Consider the following 20,711-nt stretch of genomic DNA (forward strand, 5'->3'; position numbering starts at 1 on the left):
GATCGATCGATCCTGGCACTGGGCTGAGGAGCAGGACCAGGGAGCTGAGCTGTAGCAACCAGAGCAGCATAAATAACATGGCAAGAGCAGAGGAGCATTTTCATCAGTGGCTTTGAGTGTTCATACGTAGTTATAACTCATTATTTAAATGCTGTCTAAAAGCACTTTATAAATCATCCGTCTGAAATGTGTTTTCCAGGCTGTTCTTTACAAATGGCTAAAGTGAATAGCTTCTTCCATCGCATAAATACACCTGGTTTGCCTGCTGCAGAGGCAGAGCTGCTTTCTCTTTGCAAGACCTATCTTGGCTTGGTAATTTTTCAGTTAGTTATGGAAGATATGGAATAAGATTACCATCTACTAAGAGAACGGTAGTATTAACGTATTTCTTACCTATTTCTTTGTTGCTCTGTGACGTTCTCATCAAAAAAGCAGTAACAGAGCTCCCCCTTCCTGAGTGAATCTTGAGCTACTTTCTGAGAAGTGGGACATTTTCAGAAGGAGGTATGGAAAACGCCCTGTGGTGTAGGACCTTTTCAAAGAGTTAGAGATACTGGCTTGGAGTCCCGTCTGCCCTCTTCCAGCTGGAGCAGGGAATTGAATGTGTGCCCCCCATCCTGGGAGCCCTGCTGTTCCCTGCAGTCCTCGCAGAGCAGCAAGTTTGGCAACGTTGACCTGTTGGCAGCAGGGTTATCCGAACTGTGGATTAGATCGTGGATGCCTAATTCCCTCTTGGGGCACTCAAGTCCCTTTTTAGATTCATCCTTCGATGGCTTGCCCAAGATGTGTGGCAAGGTAAAGGTTAAACCCTGGTCTCCTGACATGAGGCTTTTGCCTTGCCTATCCTTTAGGGCATGCAGGGGAGTGTGATGGTCCTACACTTCTCGCACTTCCTTGCCCACAGTCACGATTTAAGTTAGCAAGAAGAATTGTGGGGGTTGTGCGGCAGCACTTATTTTGTGTGTATCAGATGTAATTACTGCAGTAATAGTATTCATTTCTTTGCCAGCCCTAGTGTTAGTGAGACCTCGTTTGGAGCACATGCTTTCGTTTACAGGCAGTTGGATGATCAGCTGAGCAGTCAGACCAGCTGGCTGTGGATATTTAACCTCTTAGCACTTTTCTTTGGTCTCTTCATTAGGGCCAACACAGTAACAGTTTACTGACTTGAGTACATTGGCTTAGGGAGCCTCCGTGCCTCCCTCACAGCGCGAAGGACTCAGTGCACTTATTTTTAATAGCTTCCTCTTTTTTCAGCCTCAGAATTGCTCTTCTGCAGATAACGAGTTGCACAGACATTTACGCCTTAATGTTGACGCATCAGTATGCAGGCTCCAAGGTGCCGGGCTGCAACCGCTTGGCAGAAGCACAGATCCTACAAAATCTCTCTTGCGTTATATGCACATACAAGGCACGGACTCTTTAAAAACAAAAATAGCGGCATTCTTTTTCTAAGTGCATTGGGCTTCTGGTCCCATGATGGTCAGATCTTGTCCATGCTGGAGAGTGACTAGAGTGGCTGCTATAGATAAGCTTCCTATGGATACGCTCTGTGCCAGAATAGAAGTCACTTTATTCCAGACCAGTTGCTCTGCTTTAGGCGTTGCAGTGCTGCGTTGCCATGTCCTTCTTCAGAGCCTTAGGGTCATTGCTGGTTGCACTGGCTACAGCCTTGATTCCTTGTCAGGTCCAAAATTAACTCTGGTTGAGTGAAATCCTCTGCTGCTGGAAGTCATTTTAACACCGCTGATGTGCATGGGCCTGCCCCGTTCAGGATTTGCCCCATGACTTGTCAGATGCTCATGCCAAGCGCATGACACTCTGTCTTTGTGCAGGGCTTGTGAGCTCTGCAATCAAAGTCTCCCTTTTCATTTTTCCCTGTAAGTTTTTGCACTGTGCTCTAACTGTCGTATTAGCAAAAAGAACTGAGTATCCAGCTGTTTTCTCAGCTCCTCAGCCTTCATGGTGCATGTAAACCATGCAATGCAGGAGCACCATGAGGCTTAAGCTTGCTATATTATTGTTTGGGTTTGATCTTATCATTAGTTTAGCTTTGGTTTAGGATGGAGGAGGAGCTTTCAAAACTGTATTTGTATATGCAAAATATATGCAAAAGAGGCTAACAATCCAGTATAGCTGCCTAAAAGAACTTGCTATAGACTATAAAAGGAAGGTTAAAACCTTGGGTTTTTAAGTCACAGCTGATTCCCGGCATTTTATGAAATGATGAGGTTGTATGATCATACCAGAAGGAGTGCCAGGGTGCTATGAGATCCTACTCTGCCCGAATTAAGTGCGCTGCAAGTGAAGGACAGCTCTCAGAGTTGCCTATGAAATGTACTTGCAAGCGAGGTTCAGGCCAGCTGGGTAGCAGCAGTTCCCTTACCTTCGTCCTTGCATATTTACATTCCCAAGGCAACCTCACCAAGGTGGGAGGACGACCCAAAACCGCCTTTGCTGGCTTATGCCTCTTCCACGGCATGACCTGAAAGTGGTCTTGGGCTCACCTCCTCCTTGGGCCTTCTCCTAACACAGCGAGGTTGAGCACGGAGGGGCAGTTCAACAGCTGTAATCTGCAGCTGGCAGTGTTTTACAGCTTATATTTTTGTTACTGCTCAGGGCTCGCTCATGAATCAGATTTTATAGGGCAGCTTAAGTATGAAATATGAAACGTAGGGGGTTATATCCTTTATGGTACCCAAGGGGAAAGATTGCGCACGGGGCAGAAGCACACATTTCCTCAGCAAATCAGAGGAGGCAGCAAGTTTTCTTTGAGGCTCCAGGACAGGCCGATGCTTTGGGGAGCGTAAGTTTAATTAGTTGTTGTATCAATTACTGCTTTGTTTTTTCCAACATCTGCGTTCAGAGTCTGTCTCGAGTTCACCTGTTGAAAGGTGTTAGGGAAAGACACAGTGACGGTAACACAAACTCCTAAAACGTTGAGCGTGAACTCACTGTATCCTGGAAGGTATTGATTTGCTCCTGTCTTGAAAGTAAAATTATTACGGAGCTACTTGTGTTGATTAACAAGACTTAACTTGTTGCGTTGACAACAAAGACTTAACTGGAGATTTTTGTTTTCCATGGAAGACAACTGCATAAAGTGTTAGAATAGATGACAGCTTTGGAGCGATAATATATGAACAGATATTTAAAATCTCTCCCAAGGCCATGGGACAGTTCCAGTAAAAACTAGCATGTCTGGCAGTCAGCCAACCTGGATTCTTGAGACACAGGAGCAAATAACTACCTTTCTTTAAAAATAACACACACAGAAAATCTTCCCTCTTAGCTGGAGCCCTCATTATTAGCATGAACATGTGTCTGTTTTCATCTGCGTGATTAGATTCTTGGAAAATTGCCTCCATGATGAATTGATGATTTCCATTACAAACATCTCAATAGCCTGGACTAAATCAGCCACCAGTAAGGCTATAATTGAAGAATTACTAAAATAAGCCTGGGGGCACATTTGGTTTATGTAGGACGTTCTGGAACCTCTCTCTTTTGTGCACAATGCTCCTGCTTTATCTTTCAACAAATAGTTTCCCTCCAGAAGGAGGATTTTATTCTTTCAAAAAGCAGAGAATTCTGCTGTTGCACGGAATAAAAGCAGTAAATGTGTGGATCAAACATGTGACTGTGGCACTTGGTTTAGGTCTGTAGTGCCAGGCAGCCAACACAGGATATTGGCAGGACCATCCTTTCTGCCCTTTCCATGCCCAGCTGTTTTTACTCTTTCCCAGCATTTTTGGAGGTTGTCCTTTCAGCTGGCCAGTTTTGCCTTGTACTTTGTTGGCTACTGGCAACACTTTGTTCCTCGTCTCATAGGGTCTCCATGGTCAAAGACTTGTCCAGAAAGTCTTCCCAGGGTAACTGAACTAAGAGCAGAAATCACAGCTGCTATAGCTGTCTTGGTGGGTCATGTGCCTGGCTGTTAGTTTATTTGGAGAATATCAAGAATTAGGACCAGATACTTCTTTGTTTTTGAGAAAATTGTCTCTTTTGTGCATCGCACCCTTGAGGCTGTGAGAGACTATTTATCTGTGCTGCCCACCCTCCAGCCAAACGAAAATAAGCGTGCTGGTCCTCTTGGCCCCTGCTGTGCTTTATCTGTGCAAAGAGCACGGCTTGGGAATTAGCTGTTCCTAATGGGAGCAGGCAGCTGGTGTTTCCCAGGGTGGCAGCCAGGTCCTACCTAAGTCTGAAGTGTTATTTGTGAGCGCTGTTGCTAGTCTGTCAGCAGCACGCAAGCAATATCATGAACCACATCCGCGGGAGTGTGGCGGGAAGTGCTGGCTCAGGAGTGGCCAAGGACAGCCGTTATCTTGGTCCTGGGGGATGTAGTCTGGATGAGAAGAAGCAAGAAGAGCCCAGGAAGGGGCGCAAGCAGCACAGCTTCCCCGGAGGATGGTGAATTGCCAGCTGGTAGAGGAGAAAATGGCACAAGCTAAGTGGAGCAGGACACACTGACAGCAGAGGATAGCCATAGGACAAGAGAGCCTGTAGACCTTTCAGCCGTACTACTCTATCAGCCAGTTCCTAATGCTCGTCCTGGCTCCTAGACCTAGTCGCTGGTGGTAGAGAAGGATCCTTGCAAAGCGTTTCTTCACTCAGTGCCTTACAGAGAAAAAGAAAGCACTTGATATCTGCAAAGATGGTCCCCTGCACAGAACGTAGGAAAAATGGGTGATTTGAAAAATAAAATTGATAGGATAGGTGAGAAGGAAGTCTGCCCATGAAACACTTTGAGCTGTGCTTGCCATCATGGATTTCAGTGGAGTCAGAGCAGTGGGATTTAGACCAGCATGTTTGCCACAAACTGCTTTCAGAAGCTTTGATGTGCTTGTGTATGTAGCTCATCCTCGCTCAGCGTGGCCTGTGTCCACTATCCCCTGTTTGGTGACAACTGGGAGAGAGCCTGAGGTTTCCATATTCAATTCCTGTTTCTCCTGGTTCTTTCAGTGACATTACAAGGAAGCTTGCAGCTCCAGCAGAAACTGAATTTCCTGGCTAAAGATACAGTATTGCTCTGAACAGTCCCATAAATTGTATTTAGCTGAGGCTGCATCTAAGCTATAAGAATTCAGATTGGTGTCTCTCTACCCCACTCAAAATGGGAGAAATTCACTTTCTACTGTGAGAAATGGGGATGTTTTGATTGGACAGCAGAGAGAGAGACATCGTGGAAAGATCATGAGATCTAATAAGAAGTATGGATGAATGAAAGGTGTTCAGAAGAGAGTGGGAACTGGAGACTCTATGTTCTATTAGGTTATATCTGATTCAATATAGAGATACAGATACTTGTTAATGGTGCATATTCTGCCCAGGAATGGCCAAATCATTATTGGTGCATATGTAGTTACGATACTTGTGTGGTAATTTAAATTTCTAAATGGAGGACCAGAAATGAGTCTCTGTACATATGCACTCAGCTTGTAGGAGGCACTGTGAGGGTTGCTGTTGCTTATCATTTTTTGGAGAGAAGCATCAGACAGAAACAGGAAGAATGATGTTACCCAAAATCTAAACAAAGTAACGTTACCTTAATGTGGCTAAAGAGTCTGGAGTCAGTGTTGAAAGGGATCCAATGACAGAACATTGAAAATTATCATTGGAAGGAAACGCAATGTAATTAGTTGGTGCATGTTAATTAACCACTGGACAAAACAGAGCAAGAGATTACTGAAATCTTCAAGGTCAAGGCTGGATACTCTGATAAATGACAGTCTTTTGTTTGGCCAGGAAGCATGGATCTGAGGCAGAAATGATATGGTCTTTGTTCTGTCTGAGGTCAGATTAGATTATCATAATGGTTTTAAAATCTATGAATCTGTCATATTTGATTTTAAGTGAGTGAATCAAAAGACTCCTTAATGTAGGTATGCACATTCAGGCTAGAGTTGAGTGAATAATTCAATAATTAATTGGATGAGCATAAACCTAAGAACATGAGCACTGTTTCTTTGGGTCAGACCAGAGAGTCATCTATCCCAGGATTGCATCTCAGGTGGTAAAGGCTCTTGTCTTCAATCCATTTCCTCCTAATTATATTAGGCCCCCCACGTTTGATGTGAAATAATTCCTTATCTTTCCTTTTTATAGCCTCTGAACTTTCCGTGATTTTGTAGAGCTCTATCTTATCTCCTCTCCCATCCATGACGAGACTTTGTAAATTTAATCTCTCTTTCCATGGAGATGCTCTCTGCTCCAGCTTTTTTTTCTTCCTTGCACTTTCCCAGACTTGACTACACTTTTTCGTGATGGGGTGACCAAAGCATCTTCAGGACTTTTTTTCTGTAAAGGTCATATAGGTGGGATCTGTCAAAAAAAAAAAAAAAACACACAGGTGAACTTTTCTGTTCCTCACATCCTGAACTGTTCACTCAGCAGCATCGCACCCTAGCAAGGCCTCCTGCCTTGTGTTGGCTGAAGGAGCCAAGGTCGATAGCTCACACAGAGGTGCTTGTACTGTAGAGCTGTGAGAGTGGGTGAGATGAACTTTGTCAAAACATTGAAGGTGTTAGTGTACCATGGGTTTTTACAGCAGCAAATGCTGTCCTCCTTGGCACTCAGTTTTCTTCCAAACCTTCTTCTTGCTGTCTTGTGGCTACAGAGTATTTTGGGGAACCAAATTTTCTCCAAAATTTCTGTCCTGATTGTAATAGATATGATACCTCCCAAAATTGTGCATGTGCAGTAGCGTAGAGTTTTCTTAGTATTATTTTAGTTACTTGCAGATTTCTTAAGAAATGCTTCATTATAAGGAACTAAAATGTTGTGAGTTTTTTATCAATTTTCTGTGCCAGTTTCTTCATACTTCTTTTTCAAAAGTTGCAGAACACATTTAGTGAAGCTTTTTATATATAGATTGATGTAGCAGCTTGATTAAACAAGATACCTTTATCATTTAGAGTTATGCTTGTCAGTTTGGTTTTGATATGTAGTTTCCTGTGTATTATTTATACCCACTGCTTGAACAACTTATTTTTTGTAACAACATATCTTGACCAATTAACACCATTTATTTCTTTAATTCAAAATAAAATTTCCCCTGTTGGTTTAGTCTAGAAGAGAGGAACAACACAAAGTCTGCAGGCATTGTGCATCCTATAGAAACACTAGGGAAAAAAAAGAAAATTATGTGAGATACAAGTGATACAAGGGCTTCAGAGCTCTTCCTGCACTGAGGTGGGTGTCACTTAATATTGTCTTAGCATTGGCTGGCTTCACAAAGACTTCTGCCTGCAAACTTACTCGTGAGAAAACATGTAGAAATCAAACTCAGAAAAAGGAATTAACATGCAAAATCAAATTTCTGTTGTTGTTATTCAAGTAAAAGCTGGGTTGTTTAAGCTCCAGCTGAGGGTGACCTATTACTATATTTTTCTTTGTTTCTTTTTGATATCAGGACAATTCTTATTACTGTCTTCATTTTATATTTCATAATTGTTTACCATACATTGTGTAATTTACGGCATCCCTTTTCAGTTACATCAGTTTCCATTATTTTTAGTTCTGTTCTTCCTAGTTAATGTTGGCAGGACATTGAGGTTGCTTTCCATTGGAAAACAAGTCAAAAGGAAAACAGAACCCAACCTATTCCTGCTGAAATCTGACCTACTTTTAAATTGCTGTCAGGTGAGGAATCTCCTCCAGATTTTAACTCTCCATTTATTTTATGGAGAGCTTGAAGAATATGACAGCAGTTAGGAAATACATTGTTCCAGCCCTGAGACGCTGGAAAACATATTTCGTATGGTGGTTTGTCTACAGAGCGCTACTCTTCTGTTTTGCAGAAGCAAAGTGAAAAAGATTGAGATGACAGTCGCACAAATATATGTACCTGTATGTATTTATGCAGTTAGAGTGATTGTGCTCGAGTTGATTTACTGGCATTCCACCTTATAAAATGAATAAAACAGAGCAATTGCTTCTTAAAACTAAATTTTTGAATAATTTAATGCATCTTGAGCATACTTCAATGAAATTAAAAAAACAAAGCTTTTTTCACAGTGAAACCCATGATGAGTCCACTGTGATGTATGGATTCACATGCGGTAGACTGATGACAGCAGGCTGCTGACTGATGCGTAGGGCACGGGTTAAAGCCACCATTGTTGAGCTTCGGTTTGGCTTTTCGTTTCATGCGAAACACGGCGTGAGCTAGAGATGCGGAGGTTTGCTACAGGACCGCATTGCAGTGGAGGTTTATCAGTGCAGGTTGCTTTACTACCTAAAGAACGATAGCAGCCCGGCTAGGAGTTTTATTATAGCTGGTAGGTCCCAGGTCTCCTCTGGGCACCACAGCGAGCGCGGGACCAGAGCAGATGTAGATGAGTGGCCTGCTGGTGTCTGAAGGACTGTCAGAAGCTGCCAGTCAGTAAGGTTTAGTCGCAGGAGATGTAGGAACTGAAATCCTGTGTCATTTGGTTGCTAATGGTGCTGGCACACTTTCTCCTGCTGATGGAATCAGGGGAAATTTGGAATACAATTCTGAATATTTGAATATTGAACAAAATTTTAAATAAGACAAGATAGCATAGGCCTCAAAAAATCATAGACCTCAAAAGACCTCTGCAGTAGGGATTCTGTGAAGGAAAATATTGTCTCCAAAGTTTTTAACTGCCAAACTGCGTCACATCCCGACAGAGCAAGTGTGAACCTACGATCCTGTCCCAGTGGAAACATAAGTCTGTTCTCCAAAGCCCAACCTCAATACAGCTGCTCGGCAAATAGCATAGAAACCTTTTCATGCAGGGCAAAAACTGTTTTATTTTGCTCAGTTTGGTTCTGAGAGATGACCAAGTCATTTTTGCCCCAAGTTTTCCAAAAAAATTCCCCTCAAGGTGGGGGCAGCCCTCTACCACTGCCCCCCACCGTTGTTTCTAAATGATTGCTGATGGCACCACAGGGAATGACGAGGCACTGGGTCTTACATGGATAAGTGCAGGGAAAATTTACTGGTAAGTGTTGCTACAGGCAGGGTCTCTGGTACAGCCACCGTCACAGTAGTGGTGACGGGCCAAGGGACCATCAGCCCCCGGAATAAATCACAGAGCACGTGTTGCTGTGAACAGCCCTATCAAAGGAGAAGGTGCTAACACCTCTGCCTTTCTACCGCGTACGCACACCTGTATTTTAGAAAAATGAGCTCAAAGTAGTCCTGCACCCTTCCTTTGGTGGCCTAGGAGCGCATATTTATGATGCCATCAGATTTTAAGGTTAGTGATTTAAGACTACCATAACAAGGAAAGTCCAGGCCTCGTTCAAGCAGAATATTTTATGATGTGCTGGAAATGAGAAAGCCAGTGCAATTTTCTGAGATGTATACTGAATAAGGCAGGTCTCTGTAGGACATACATTATTTTTATAGTAATATATGGCCCTGCCCGATTAGCGTCTTACATTATTGGCAGAAGGAGAATTTTAATCACCTACTTATATTTGGAGGAGGTCAGGCTGAACGATCATATTGTTCCTTTCTGGGTCTAAAATCTATTAATCTGTTTACTCATTTTCTTTTAATGTGTTAGGTAGTTTGAACAATGAAACGAGGGTAGCCAATTTCTCTTTCCTTTCGAATCATGAACTAGTCAGGTTCATTTTCTGGTTCCCATGCGCTTTCACAATGCAGAGGAAGTTTAAAGCCAAACAGAAGCCCCCTCCATTAAAAACAAAATAAATTTTAAAAATGGAAATATTTGTATTAATAAGAATTCCTTCATTAGAGAAAACGACTATCCAAAGCCTGAACTTCCCCAGAACAGTCCCTTCAGTCATTCTTATCTCACCTCACACTTCCAGCTTCGTGCCCCAGGGGCTGTGGTACGTGCTTTGGCTGATTTATCAGACCCTTTCAGTAGGTCAGTTTGTCCTAGTTAAGATACGTGGACTTGACCCTGCGACCATTGAAATTAGTGTGTTTGCTTCTCATCAACTTACAAGATCCAGTGTTTCACATTATAATGAAAAGGAACGTAGAGAAAGGGCACATCTTTTAGGGGTGGCTCCATTAGCCGAGCTCCTTCAGCACTGGGGGAACCTCCATCCTTGTGCTGTTTGTTTAGTTAGTTTACTAGGGCTGCCCTTATCCTGGGTTTTGGGTTCCTCTTGGGTAACATCACCTCATTGCTTCCAGCAAGGTTGGGCCGCTGTATTCATCATGACGTTGCTCCCAGCTGGACAACAGTCTCTGCTCTAGAGCTTCCGCCTTGATGCTAGTTGAAAACCATGTGCATCTCTACACACCACAAGTGTGTCAGCAAACCATTGGCAGAGGCTTGGCTACCAGTAGGAAGGGTGTTTCCACAGCTCGTTTACTTGACCAGCCTCTGAAATCATAGTGGACTCTGACTGCAAATAGCTAATGCCTGCGTTGCTCTTGTCATTGGCAGAGCTAAAAGCCTTCTAAAAGGCCCACGGCAATGGGACGTGGGAGGAAACTGCAAATATTTCACTTCTAATCAGTAAGCTGCTCACAGCTGTTGAGTAAAACTCATATTCTACCTATTTTCCATATTGACCTGGAATCCCACCTGCCCCAGATTTCTGAAATTAGCCCACTTTCCATTAGGCATCCCTTATCTGCAACCTGCTGACAAGAGCCTGGGGACATCTCCACCTTTCTGCACAGCTTCTTTCAACATAGCCTGAGGGAGCTTTGATGACTTGTCCCTCTGTTGGGTCATGGCTTGAAACTGCAGTCAAGCATCAGGCGAACTTCTCAGCGTGGGCAGTTCCCTATGGTTGTGCAGGGGACTGCTCGCAAACTGAATAGTTCTGCATAAATCCACCACTGATGAGTTCATCAGCAAGACTTTTGATAAAAAGCAATTAAACCGTTAAGTGGTAAAGAATCCAGAGCAGTCCTGGCCTGCATTCCAAAAGAGACAGAGAGGGATAAATCAACATGTTGGAAAAGGCAAAGAAGTCCAAAATAGTATGTCAAAGCATGTTATTTTTCAAGCCCCTAAAAAAAGCTCTTTTTTGCTCCATATGGAAAGGTTCCTACCCTTAATAGCAATGGGGGATGAATGGGGGAACGAATGAGAGGATTTATCTGTATACTCAGATGGTACCAACAAGAGAGAGAAAGGGAAGGAATGTACTGCTTGAGAAAAAAGCTCATTCCACTTCATTTTTCCTTACCTCTAACAGGAGCTGTTTTTCTTTTTGTTGGTCAGTTTGGATTTTTCCTAGTGAACTTGATAGTTAACCTAAAGTGAAGGTCTAATACTCAAGCTGAAATATCGCCTCATCTGTCCCTAGCTTACATCTGTCAATTAGGAATTACAAGAATTTAGAAATCCTGTAGTGACAAGCCCTGACACTAACCCTTGAATAGAGCCTGTCTACGGACTGCAAAGAGGCTGTAACCGTCCTGTAATGGCTCCACCTCAATCAGCCCGACTGGGATTTGTGTTTCCTTTTAAGTGAAAAAGGGAGTTCCCTGAGTTGCAGCGCTCACCTTCCTCCCTCCCCGTGCGCTGAGCTGACTCTTCTGGCTACCATGCCCCAGTCGAGACCAGCTGTAGACAAACAGGCAACATCTCTGCCATGAATCAAGAGCTCAAATACTCTCCCACAGCTGTGTGTGGTGGTAGCTTGCCCGTGGTATGGCGCTGCCCCATGCGAGCCAGCACGGTCCTTGCGCACTGTACTGGGAGAGCATTCTTAATGATGGTATGGTTGAGTCGATTATTTTGGAAGGGAAGAGCCAGGTGGACACAAGCTACTCTGCGCTACTGTCCTGGCTCAGATCACTACTAAAGTAGACAACACTCAGATGCCATGTTGCAGAACATTCTCGGGAGCTGAACCCCAGCTGTGAAACTTACCTGCAGAAGTGGGACCTTCTAGGTGAGCTAGTGCAAACATTTAATGTAAATCCCATGTACCATAACATATACATAATAATGTACACAGTAAATTAGGTCCCTCAACTCTTTGCATCTCTGGCACTCTGAATCAGCAAGCGGCTGCAAGCTGGTGGCCGCTCCTCCTGAGTCCACGGATTAAGCAGCTGGTTTGCAATGCATCATGCAAAAGGTTGAAAATATATTACATATGCTGAAAGAAAATTGTAAACAGATTGAGCCTGGGTAGGGTAGATCCACAGAAATAGATTTGGCTAGGAAAAGCTTGTGATTAAGGACTGAGGTGTAGGGGGAAAGGGAGGGAGTTGGGAGGGAAGGAGAGTTTGTCATTGTAATGAAAAAATGTGTATGGAGGTACACTCTCTGGGAATGTGGAAGGAGAGAGTCCTTGTATAGGAATGTGTATGATGTAAATCAGTATCTACTAAAGCGTCTCTTGAATATAACCAGAGGAACTATGTGAAATTGCAGAACAGCACGCACCAAGATTTCATGGGGAAATGTGCTGTACTCAGTCATGCTAATTATTGCGTGGGCTCAATTTTCAGTGCAATCAATCCACGGGAAACAAAAGGGCCGCAGGGGAAATAGGAAAAGGCAGTGAGCTAATACGAGCCAGATTCAATATAACTGTATCTACCTTCTGCAAGCGGCAAGACAGATTCTCTGCTCTTCTGTGGTGAGGCCCATGGAGCAGCGCTGGATGTTTTAGCGAGCGTGGGTGTAAGAGGGAATTGCAGCAACACTTACTGTTGTCCTTCCCTGCCCTGTCTGCACTGTCGCCGTGTATATATAATGCAAAATAATATATGTCTATGTGTCTAGGTTTTCTGCACAGCTTTACAAGTATCATCTTAGAGCAGGTTTCAGTATGATGATGCCTGGCTTCTTCCTGTTAGAGCAGAGTCCCAGGCTCTCTGCTTTGCTAGGGCGCGAGGAACTTTCCCTCAGCCCACCGGCTCAACTACATGGGCGAGTCTGGCTGGGTGCTGCCAGCAGCGGGCGTCGAGCCGGGGGCCCCTGGTTACGGCCAGGGGTCTTGAGCTTTGCTCAGAGCTGAAGTAAGCTTGGGTCACCCAACTGAACCTCACAGAAGGTTTAATGAGGTCCCACTGGAAACAGTGGTATGTTTTACATTCAACTACTGTGACGTTTGGATTGGGCCCTGGGTGAACTTCACCTTTACTGCATATTTTCAGTTTATCGCCAGTATTTTAGCAGACCATTCAGTTTGTTTGCCTAGCAGTTAATGGGTGCATTATGCAGTTTAGTCTTTTTCTTCCCAGATTTCTTTGCAGTTTCTAAGTTGAATGTGTTAATTTTTAGTGGCAGCCTTCTCTTCCATGCAGGCTCCAAACTTTTCTAGGAAGTGACTTCATGGCATTATTCAAGCCGATTATTGCTTGCAGTGACTGCAGCTGAATTACTTAGTGTTCATATAATGGCAAGCTCCAAGTGCATACGTATTTAATGACTGTAATCATTTATTATTTTACTTTTATTAGGTTTGTTTTTAAAGAAGGTTTTACTCTGCTATTTATGATATGCTAAGTGGTGGAACTTGCTGAAAAAACATATCGCATTTATTGTATTTTTTAATAGATTTTGCTTGTTAAAATGGAAATCTTACCCTAGTAGGGCAGTTTTTTTGCTGACAGTTTTATTATTTCAGTTACTCAGAAATTTCTTTCCTCTTTTATTTTCCCAGATAGCCCTCTAGGGATTTTTAATGTGTCCATTCTTTATTTAAGATTGGGTTCAGAACATGTTACTTCTAGCAGGGCGGAGGAAAAGCATAATATAGCAGACATCAAATGGGATGTCAAGTTTTATTTTCCTCTATGAGTTGTGGAATCCTTTCCCCATCTGTGTCATCTAGTGATTAACTGAGCTCATAATCTGTGCTCCCTCATTAATAACTGTCTTCTCTCAGCGCCAGTCAGAGCCCATGCTCAAGTAAGACTCATATGACAAAAGAGTTTGTGGCTGTTAGCAAATGAACGTATATGCCTGGGTAAAGTGGGAGACCCCCGGGCATATTTAAAACTTCCCTTCCCAACATGAGATGCCAAGTCCTTCAAAGAACTGATGCTCTGTAGATACTAGAAGCAATTACTGTCTGCATTTCACTCACAGATAGGGAAAGGGGAAGGGGACCATTCCTTCAGGACAAAACCCAAGCCTTGGTCAGCTGAGCAAAACCAAACTGCAAGGTGCTGACAGTTGCAGGAGACCTTGTAAATCCCAGTGGGCCAGCCACCAGTGGGCAATGACAGACCTAATTTGCTTGTACAAGTAGGTAGGGCTGGAGAGCACTGAAAGCAGTATTGGCTCCCCCTGGCTCCTACTGGTGTAGAGAGCTCTGATTTCTGCTGTTTCTAGTGAGTCTTTGACCACTGTCTGATATGGGATAGATTTTTTTTTTCCCCATTACAGCATGAACATGTCTGGTTTTGTTTTCTTACTTCTTTACTTCCGTTCTTGCTACTGTTCTGGTCTCTGAGGTAGATGCAGCCTTTCTCCCCCACCCAATTCTGACCAGCCCTGTGACTATGAGAAAACCCAAGTCCGAATGCCTGTTGAGGCAGCTGGAGAGCCCCTGGAGCTCTCGGTGGATGTGTGCTTGGACTGTGTGGGACTAGTAAATGTCTGTAGCCATCCTGCAGAGAGTTATAAAGCAAATTTTTACACTTCTGTATCCTGTCGTGTTTTCCAGGGTGTCCGGGGGAGAGCTTTTTGACCGCATAGTTGAGAAGGGGTTCTACACTGAGAAGGACGCGAGCACTCTGATACGCCAGGTCCTGGACGCTGTGTACTACCTGCACAGGATGGGCATTGTGCACAGGGATCTCAAGGTACAACCACTGCTTCACTTGCTTTTCCGTGTGGTGTGAGTGCCTACTTACGGGAGTCTCACTCCTGTAAGTCCAGCCTTCCTTAGGACTAGCTGTTTCAGCAAGGAGTTATCACAAGAAGGATGTTTTGAAGGCACCTTCCTTCGTAATTTATTTTACTGAGGACTTTTGCAAGCAATGCTGTTACAGTCAAGGGGAAATTTTGCAAGTATGATGCAAGGAAAAAGGTCCTACGTTAAGACATGAAACATTACATTAAGACAAGCAACTTTTCTCAACTGGGATATGTGTTTATTGCTGTAAAGTGTCTTACAGATTTGCAGTGCTATGTTTACTTTTACTTAAAAATAATTACTTAATCATAATAAATTATGTGGGAAAGTTGAATCATTTCCTATTTTGCCATTTGGACCAGTGTTTTTGGAGACACTTTCTACAGCAAGGATTCTTTTAAGGGATGTTGTGTGCCACTGTGATTTTTAGATAACAGTTCCCAGTTTTTCTGGGAAAAAAAACCCCAAAGCATTATTCCCACATTGTTTCCTCCTTGTATCTTAAACTGTCATTAAGATAAGCAGACGGGCCTGGATTTCATAATGTACACAGCTAGACCTCCCCATCTTTAGGTATCTTAAATAATAAATTAGCAGAAAGCATTAGAAAAAAGTAAAAATGTCAGAAGAAAAGTGCAAGTTCAGTTCCTGAACTCATTAATCCTACCAAAAGTTAGTGATAGAAACTGAGAATTCGGTGGATAAAGTGACACTTCTGCTTTCGATCTGGGGGGATGCTCCAAACAAGAGTTGCCTTGAATTGTCCTCAAGTAACAATTTATTGTCAGAGTCACCAGCCACAAATAAATTTTCTTTTTTACTTATTAAATGTAACTTTGTATAAAATGCATTTGTAATTATTTGAATTTTTAATACAGTCTAGTATTAAACTGCATGTTTGCATTTTTTGGCAAATTCTTTTAGCAATGGTTGTGGTGACTGGAATGCGACCTCACTGTTTTGTCTTAACATCGATGAAAAATTGGAGTGATGAGAGATATTATTTATTTTCTTTTTATCTCCTCCAAAATTAGTGCTGATAAAAAATCCTTGTTGGAGTAAAGCAATAAACAGCAGGGTTGTTCCAAAATGTGAGCCAAAACAGAGCCCCTTGCAAGTGTAACCATCAGCTCTACAATTTTTAAAGATGGAGCAGTGCCCATTCGCGACGCTTTGTGGCAGGCAGACACAGCTTCGTTTCGCTAAAGCCCCAGTACAGTCATTTCCTTCTGCTGTTTTTTAAAGAGTCCAAATATGAATTGTTTTGCTGTAGGGGGATGGTTCCCATGGGATTGTGCCCTTTTTCCCTTTTCCTGACTGCTGTAAGCAACTTGCCTCAGTCCTGGACCCCTCTACCAGTAGCTGCAATTGGGTGATCTTTGCTAGGAAAGAAGCCTGAGTAGACTAGTAGAAAGCAGAAATACAAAAAAAGTGTACAAAATCCAAAAAAATATGGGTTAGGCACATTTTTAGGGCAAAACTTTGAATCCTCTAAAGGGCAAGATACGCTGATGTCTGTAGATTGGTTTTTCCTCTCAGCATTTCAAAGTTTAGCTCTAAAATTCTCAAATCATGGGTTTTTTTGTAAGGAGACACTGATTAGTCTTCTATCTCCTGTAATCTTCCCATGCAACCTGCATTTCCCATTCCTTTAACGCTCTTATTCTGCCTTATATTAAAACATTGTCTTATTTCTTAGAATTCCATACCATTTCCATATGGAAGGAGCTGTCTAGTATTTTAACTTGACCAGCTTTCTCCCATATTCAATTTGTAGGAAATAAATTTAGACTTCTTTTCCGCTAAAGTAGATTTAAGAAGGCGCTCCAAGCCCTGTTAGTTCAGGCACTACGTTATCTGAACTATGTTTATGATTTAAAGGAATGCTGTAGCTCTTATTTTAAAAGTGTTTAATCTTATTAAAAATTTCCCACAATAAAATCTGAAATCTGGTGCTTGGGAAGTGGATTAATCTGCCAAATACTTTAAGAGTTTATTTAAGGACATGCTTAATTTAGGTCAAACAAGCCCCCTTCTCCACCAGCGATCTGGAGGACAGACTAGCTCTTCTTCTCTGTCTTTTTGTCTGAAAGTGTGTGTCAGTATGATATCTGCTGTTAAAATGACTCGTAAAATATGGAATTTGAGACTCTCCTGCTGTGGGTTTCTGTTAGCACAAACATACCACGATGGCAAAAATAGGGATATGATAAAGCTCTTTTATGATCTCAAAACATCAAGGTAAGAGCAAGATTTGAACTGTGACTCCCCAAAATGAATCCAATCTATAAGAATACAACCTTTGAAATATCTATAACAATTAATGGTTATAATTATGTATTCTTCAGACACCACATTAATACTTGCTGTGGTTAGGAAAAGCAGGTCCCTACTCCAGAGCTCTAATCTGAGTAACACCGCAGAAGACAGCGACAGACAGCAGCAGATAAAGTCCAGTGAAGTCCAGTATTTACAAAATTACTGAGTGGCTTCAGCAGCTCTGCTTGATACAGAGCCATCTTGTTAATGCTTTTGCATTAACCAGATCACTTGATAAAACATGGCATTGTTCTTATTGCAGTCTAGTTTACACTTGAGTTTCTTGGCATGACTGAACATGAGTAAATGGGCGACCTGAGATGAGTCAGTAGAAATCATTAGGAAAACTTGTCTTTCCCTTAATACTGACTCTACTAAAGTGGATCAATACCAGAGGTAGTGCAGCGCGAGGCGTTTCTCTTTAGCGCTGTAATCTTGAAATGCTGCCAGCGTTCTGAAACTGGTGAAATTTCAATCAGTTGTAGACAGCAGGAAGGCAGAGAAGAGAGAAATCTGCCGTGCAAGGCTCAGGGGATGGCATGAGCTTGGAAGACCCAGTAAGGAGTGTGGGAAGGGGTGGGAAATTTAGTTGGAGTGTTAGTGGAAGTTCATTTCTGTTGTAATTAATCCAAAGTAGTGCTAGTAGGCAGAGCTAAGAATGATCTTAACCAGGGCATAATGGGAGGGTGTGAAACGGGATGGCATCATTCGGGGCGAAAATTGGCATGAAGCAATCAAGTGAGATGTAGGACCTAGTTGTAAATCATGAGGCATAATGTATATGTGGTCTGATATACATGAGTGAAAATCAGGAGCAACTCCACCAAAGGGAGTCAGTGGCATAAAACTGGTTCATGTGGTGCCTGAAACAGTGTCAGCACTATAAAGACCAGTTAAAGCACTGGACTCAGGAGGTGTCATGAGAAGGCACCTAAGTAAGGTACAACTCTATAAAGTATTTTAGCTACAACTCCAGGTGGAAAGGGAACCTCCCAGTAGCGTGGAGAGGAGCTCACTCCCTTGTTGCTTCTTCACCCCAGCGAAGAAGGTTGTCATGAGGGCCTCTGTGGTGCATTACAAGTGGTGGCCTTGGGACCTCAGAGCTCGCACGTAAAATGTGCCTCTCCAACGTGTTGCCTCCCCCACTAAAACCCCCGGCCTCTGCAAGCACCAAAATCCAGGCCCCAGCCCACCCATTGGCAATGGCTGTGTTTTGCTCCCCTTAGGTCTCGGGCTGGCCATGAGCAGGGTGGAAATACCTGGTGGAAAAATGCATAAATAGCTGAAGGAAACCTAAAAATGAGTCCAGTGTCCTCAACTGTGGTACAATGGAAGGTGCCAGCTCTGGTTTTAGCCAGTACCCATGACTGCAGTAGGATTGTTCCTCCTTCAAAATCCAAGCCTGGATTTGACCCAAGGAATTTAATGATGTTGCAAAGACCCAGCTGTCTCGTATCGTTTCCTGGAAACTCATGGCTGGAACACATAATAGATTGGTAGAGAAACTGCGTTGGATTCGCATAGACATTTCTACCAGCTTCTGGGCAAAAAGCCTCTTCCAGCATTATGCTGAAACATTGGTTATCCATCACTTTTAAACGTGAAGAGCCCAAGGTCTGGGTCGTACTGTGGTACAAGCTCCCCCTCTTTCTGTGGGGCTCCCGGGGCAGGAGATGTTGAAGCTTTCAAGAGCTAGGATGTTAAGCAAGGGAGCAGCATTAGGAAGTGTGCTCTCGCAGCATCTAGCAAGAGATTTACTGTATGGCAGTAGCACATTTGAAACATATATATTGAGGATTAGCAAATAATGTAGCAGATTGGTATCTGGAGGTTGATTGGGCTCTCAAACTGGACTGACATCAGTGTAAATTCACAGGGTTTTGTGGAGTGACTCGTGTTTTTGCTCAGCATAAACAAGTCACTGTTGTCAGTACTGCAACATTTTTTCCTAATCAGCACTAGCTAAAACATTCTTGCTGTAACTCTGTTGACTTTCAAGGCATTTCCTCTTTCATAATATTTATTTCCAATGGAGAAGATATAAAAATTCTCTAACACCTACTGGTTCTCTTTTTCTTTTTCTTTTAACCACTGCTTAACCCCAAATGCAGCTTTATAAAAAGTTTTGTGTACACTACCTCGATTTGCCATATTCCCCTGCCTTCTAGTGAATCTTTCTATTTTATCGCTATGAAGTGATGATATGTTGGACACTCCTCAGGAATAAGAGATAAGCCTTCGTTAGGGGAGTATATTAAATGCAAAGCATCAGCCAGCAAATGTTACTGGATTTACGTGCTCAAAACCCATTATGCTTTTTCTTCCTTCTAGCCTGAGAACCTGCTTTACTACAGCCAGGATGAGGAATCAAAAATCATGATCAGTGATTTTGGATTGTCAAAGATGGAGGGTAAAGGAGACGTCATGTCCACAGCCTGTGGGACTCCTGGATACGTTGGTAGGCGCTTTGGTTACGCTAGCCAGCTGCTGTTCCCCACTGCAGTATAAAAGCATAGTGAAAATGAAGGCACTAAAGGGAATGATAGTTGTTTTCTGGTATCTCTACATAGCACATGTAAGATTTTACACAAGTTAGTTAGAACTAAAGGTCTGAGAAGTTTACAACGTTGTCTTGTGTGCTGTTCTCCTTTAGGTCCCAATCCTGCAATTCCTGCCTTTCACTGGAACTTTGCCAGCTCAGGGATTGTGGGATTAGGTTTGATGATTTTATTCCTTTGCCAAATGAGTTTTCTCAAAGACTGTGCCCGCGGTTAAATTAGAAGCTTGGGAAGAATATGCAAATGCCTCTATTCTGCAAGTACCTATAAAACCAAGACGTTTTACCTAATGTGGGATATTAGTTTTATCATAAAGAAGAGTATTTGCAAGATTCCCCTGACAGAAGACAGTAAAATGAAAGAGCTACGTTCATTCTCCAGCAATCCTCTGTTACAACGACATTAAGTTACTGACTTTTTGAATATAAATGTATAAAGACTCTTTAGATCCCCAAGTCCTCCATGCCAGTAGTAGATTGCTTCCTGCCATATATTGCCTGATATTTTGCCTGTCTCAGAAGTGATTGTGCAAGGATGCTGATTTGCATAGCATTTGCCAGCATCCTTCTTAAAAAAAGTAAAGCAACTGAATGCAAGAAGTATATGGAAGATGTTTACAAGACCTGTTGGAGCAAACACTATTTAAAAGGCTCACTTCGTATTTCATGAGACACCCAGCAAGTCTGTGCCTGTTCAGATACCTAGATAGCCAGGTTAGAGAGTAAAATTAATTGCTGGGGTATCTGCCATTAAATCCATGCAACTGAAACGACGGCTGCTGTAGGGATACCTTTGTCTCAGATCTTGCTGCGAGGAAGGAGCCAGGGTTTTCTAGCGGTCGGAGAGAGGACACAGCTCATGCCTTACCTAGGGTGCCACTTGAGACGAGACTTTCTGCAGAAAGTTACGCTGACAGCATATGTGTATTATCTCCATCTTCATTTCCTTTCCTTCTCCCTCCCCTTGGCCCGATATTCTCGGATTAATTGTGGAAAAGCTGATAGCAAGGATGGAGAAAACTTGTTAAAGAAACGCGTGTGGGCA

At 42.8% G+C, this 20,711-nt stretch overlaps 1 protein-coding gene across 1 annotated transcript in view; it reads left to right on the top strand.

The window, feature by feature from the left end:
* The window catches only part of CAMK1D (calcium/calmodulin dependent protein kinase ID), a 224,111-nt gene that overhangs the window by 157,602 nt on the left and 45,798 nt on the right, over nucleotides 1–20,711 (top strand). Inside the window, exons 4-5 of the mRNA XM_068912338.1 lie at nucleotides 14,599–14,737; nucleotides 19,441–19,567. Coding sequence (XP_068768439.1) covers nucleotides 14,599–14,737; nucleotides 19,441–19,567 — 266 coding nt within the window. The remainder of the gene's footprint in view (nucleotides 1–14,598; nucleotides 14,738–19,440; nucleotides 19,568–20,711) is intronic.

This window comes from Struthio camelus, chromosome 1, assembly GCF_040807025.1.
Source record: "Struthio camelus isolate bStrCam1 chromosome 1, bStrCam1.hap1, whole genome shotgun sequence".
In the NCBI taxonomy this organism is placed as follows: Eukaryota; Metazoa; Chordata; class Aves; order Struthioniformes; family Struthionidae; genus Struthio; species Struthio camelus.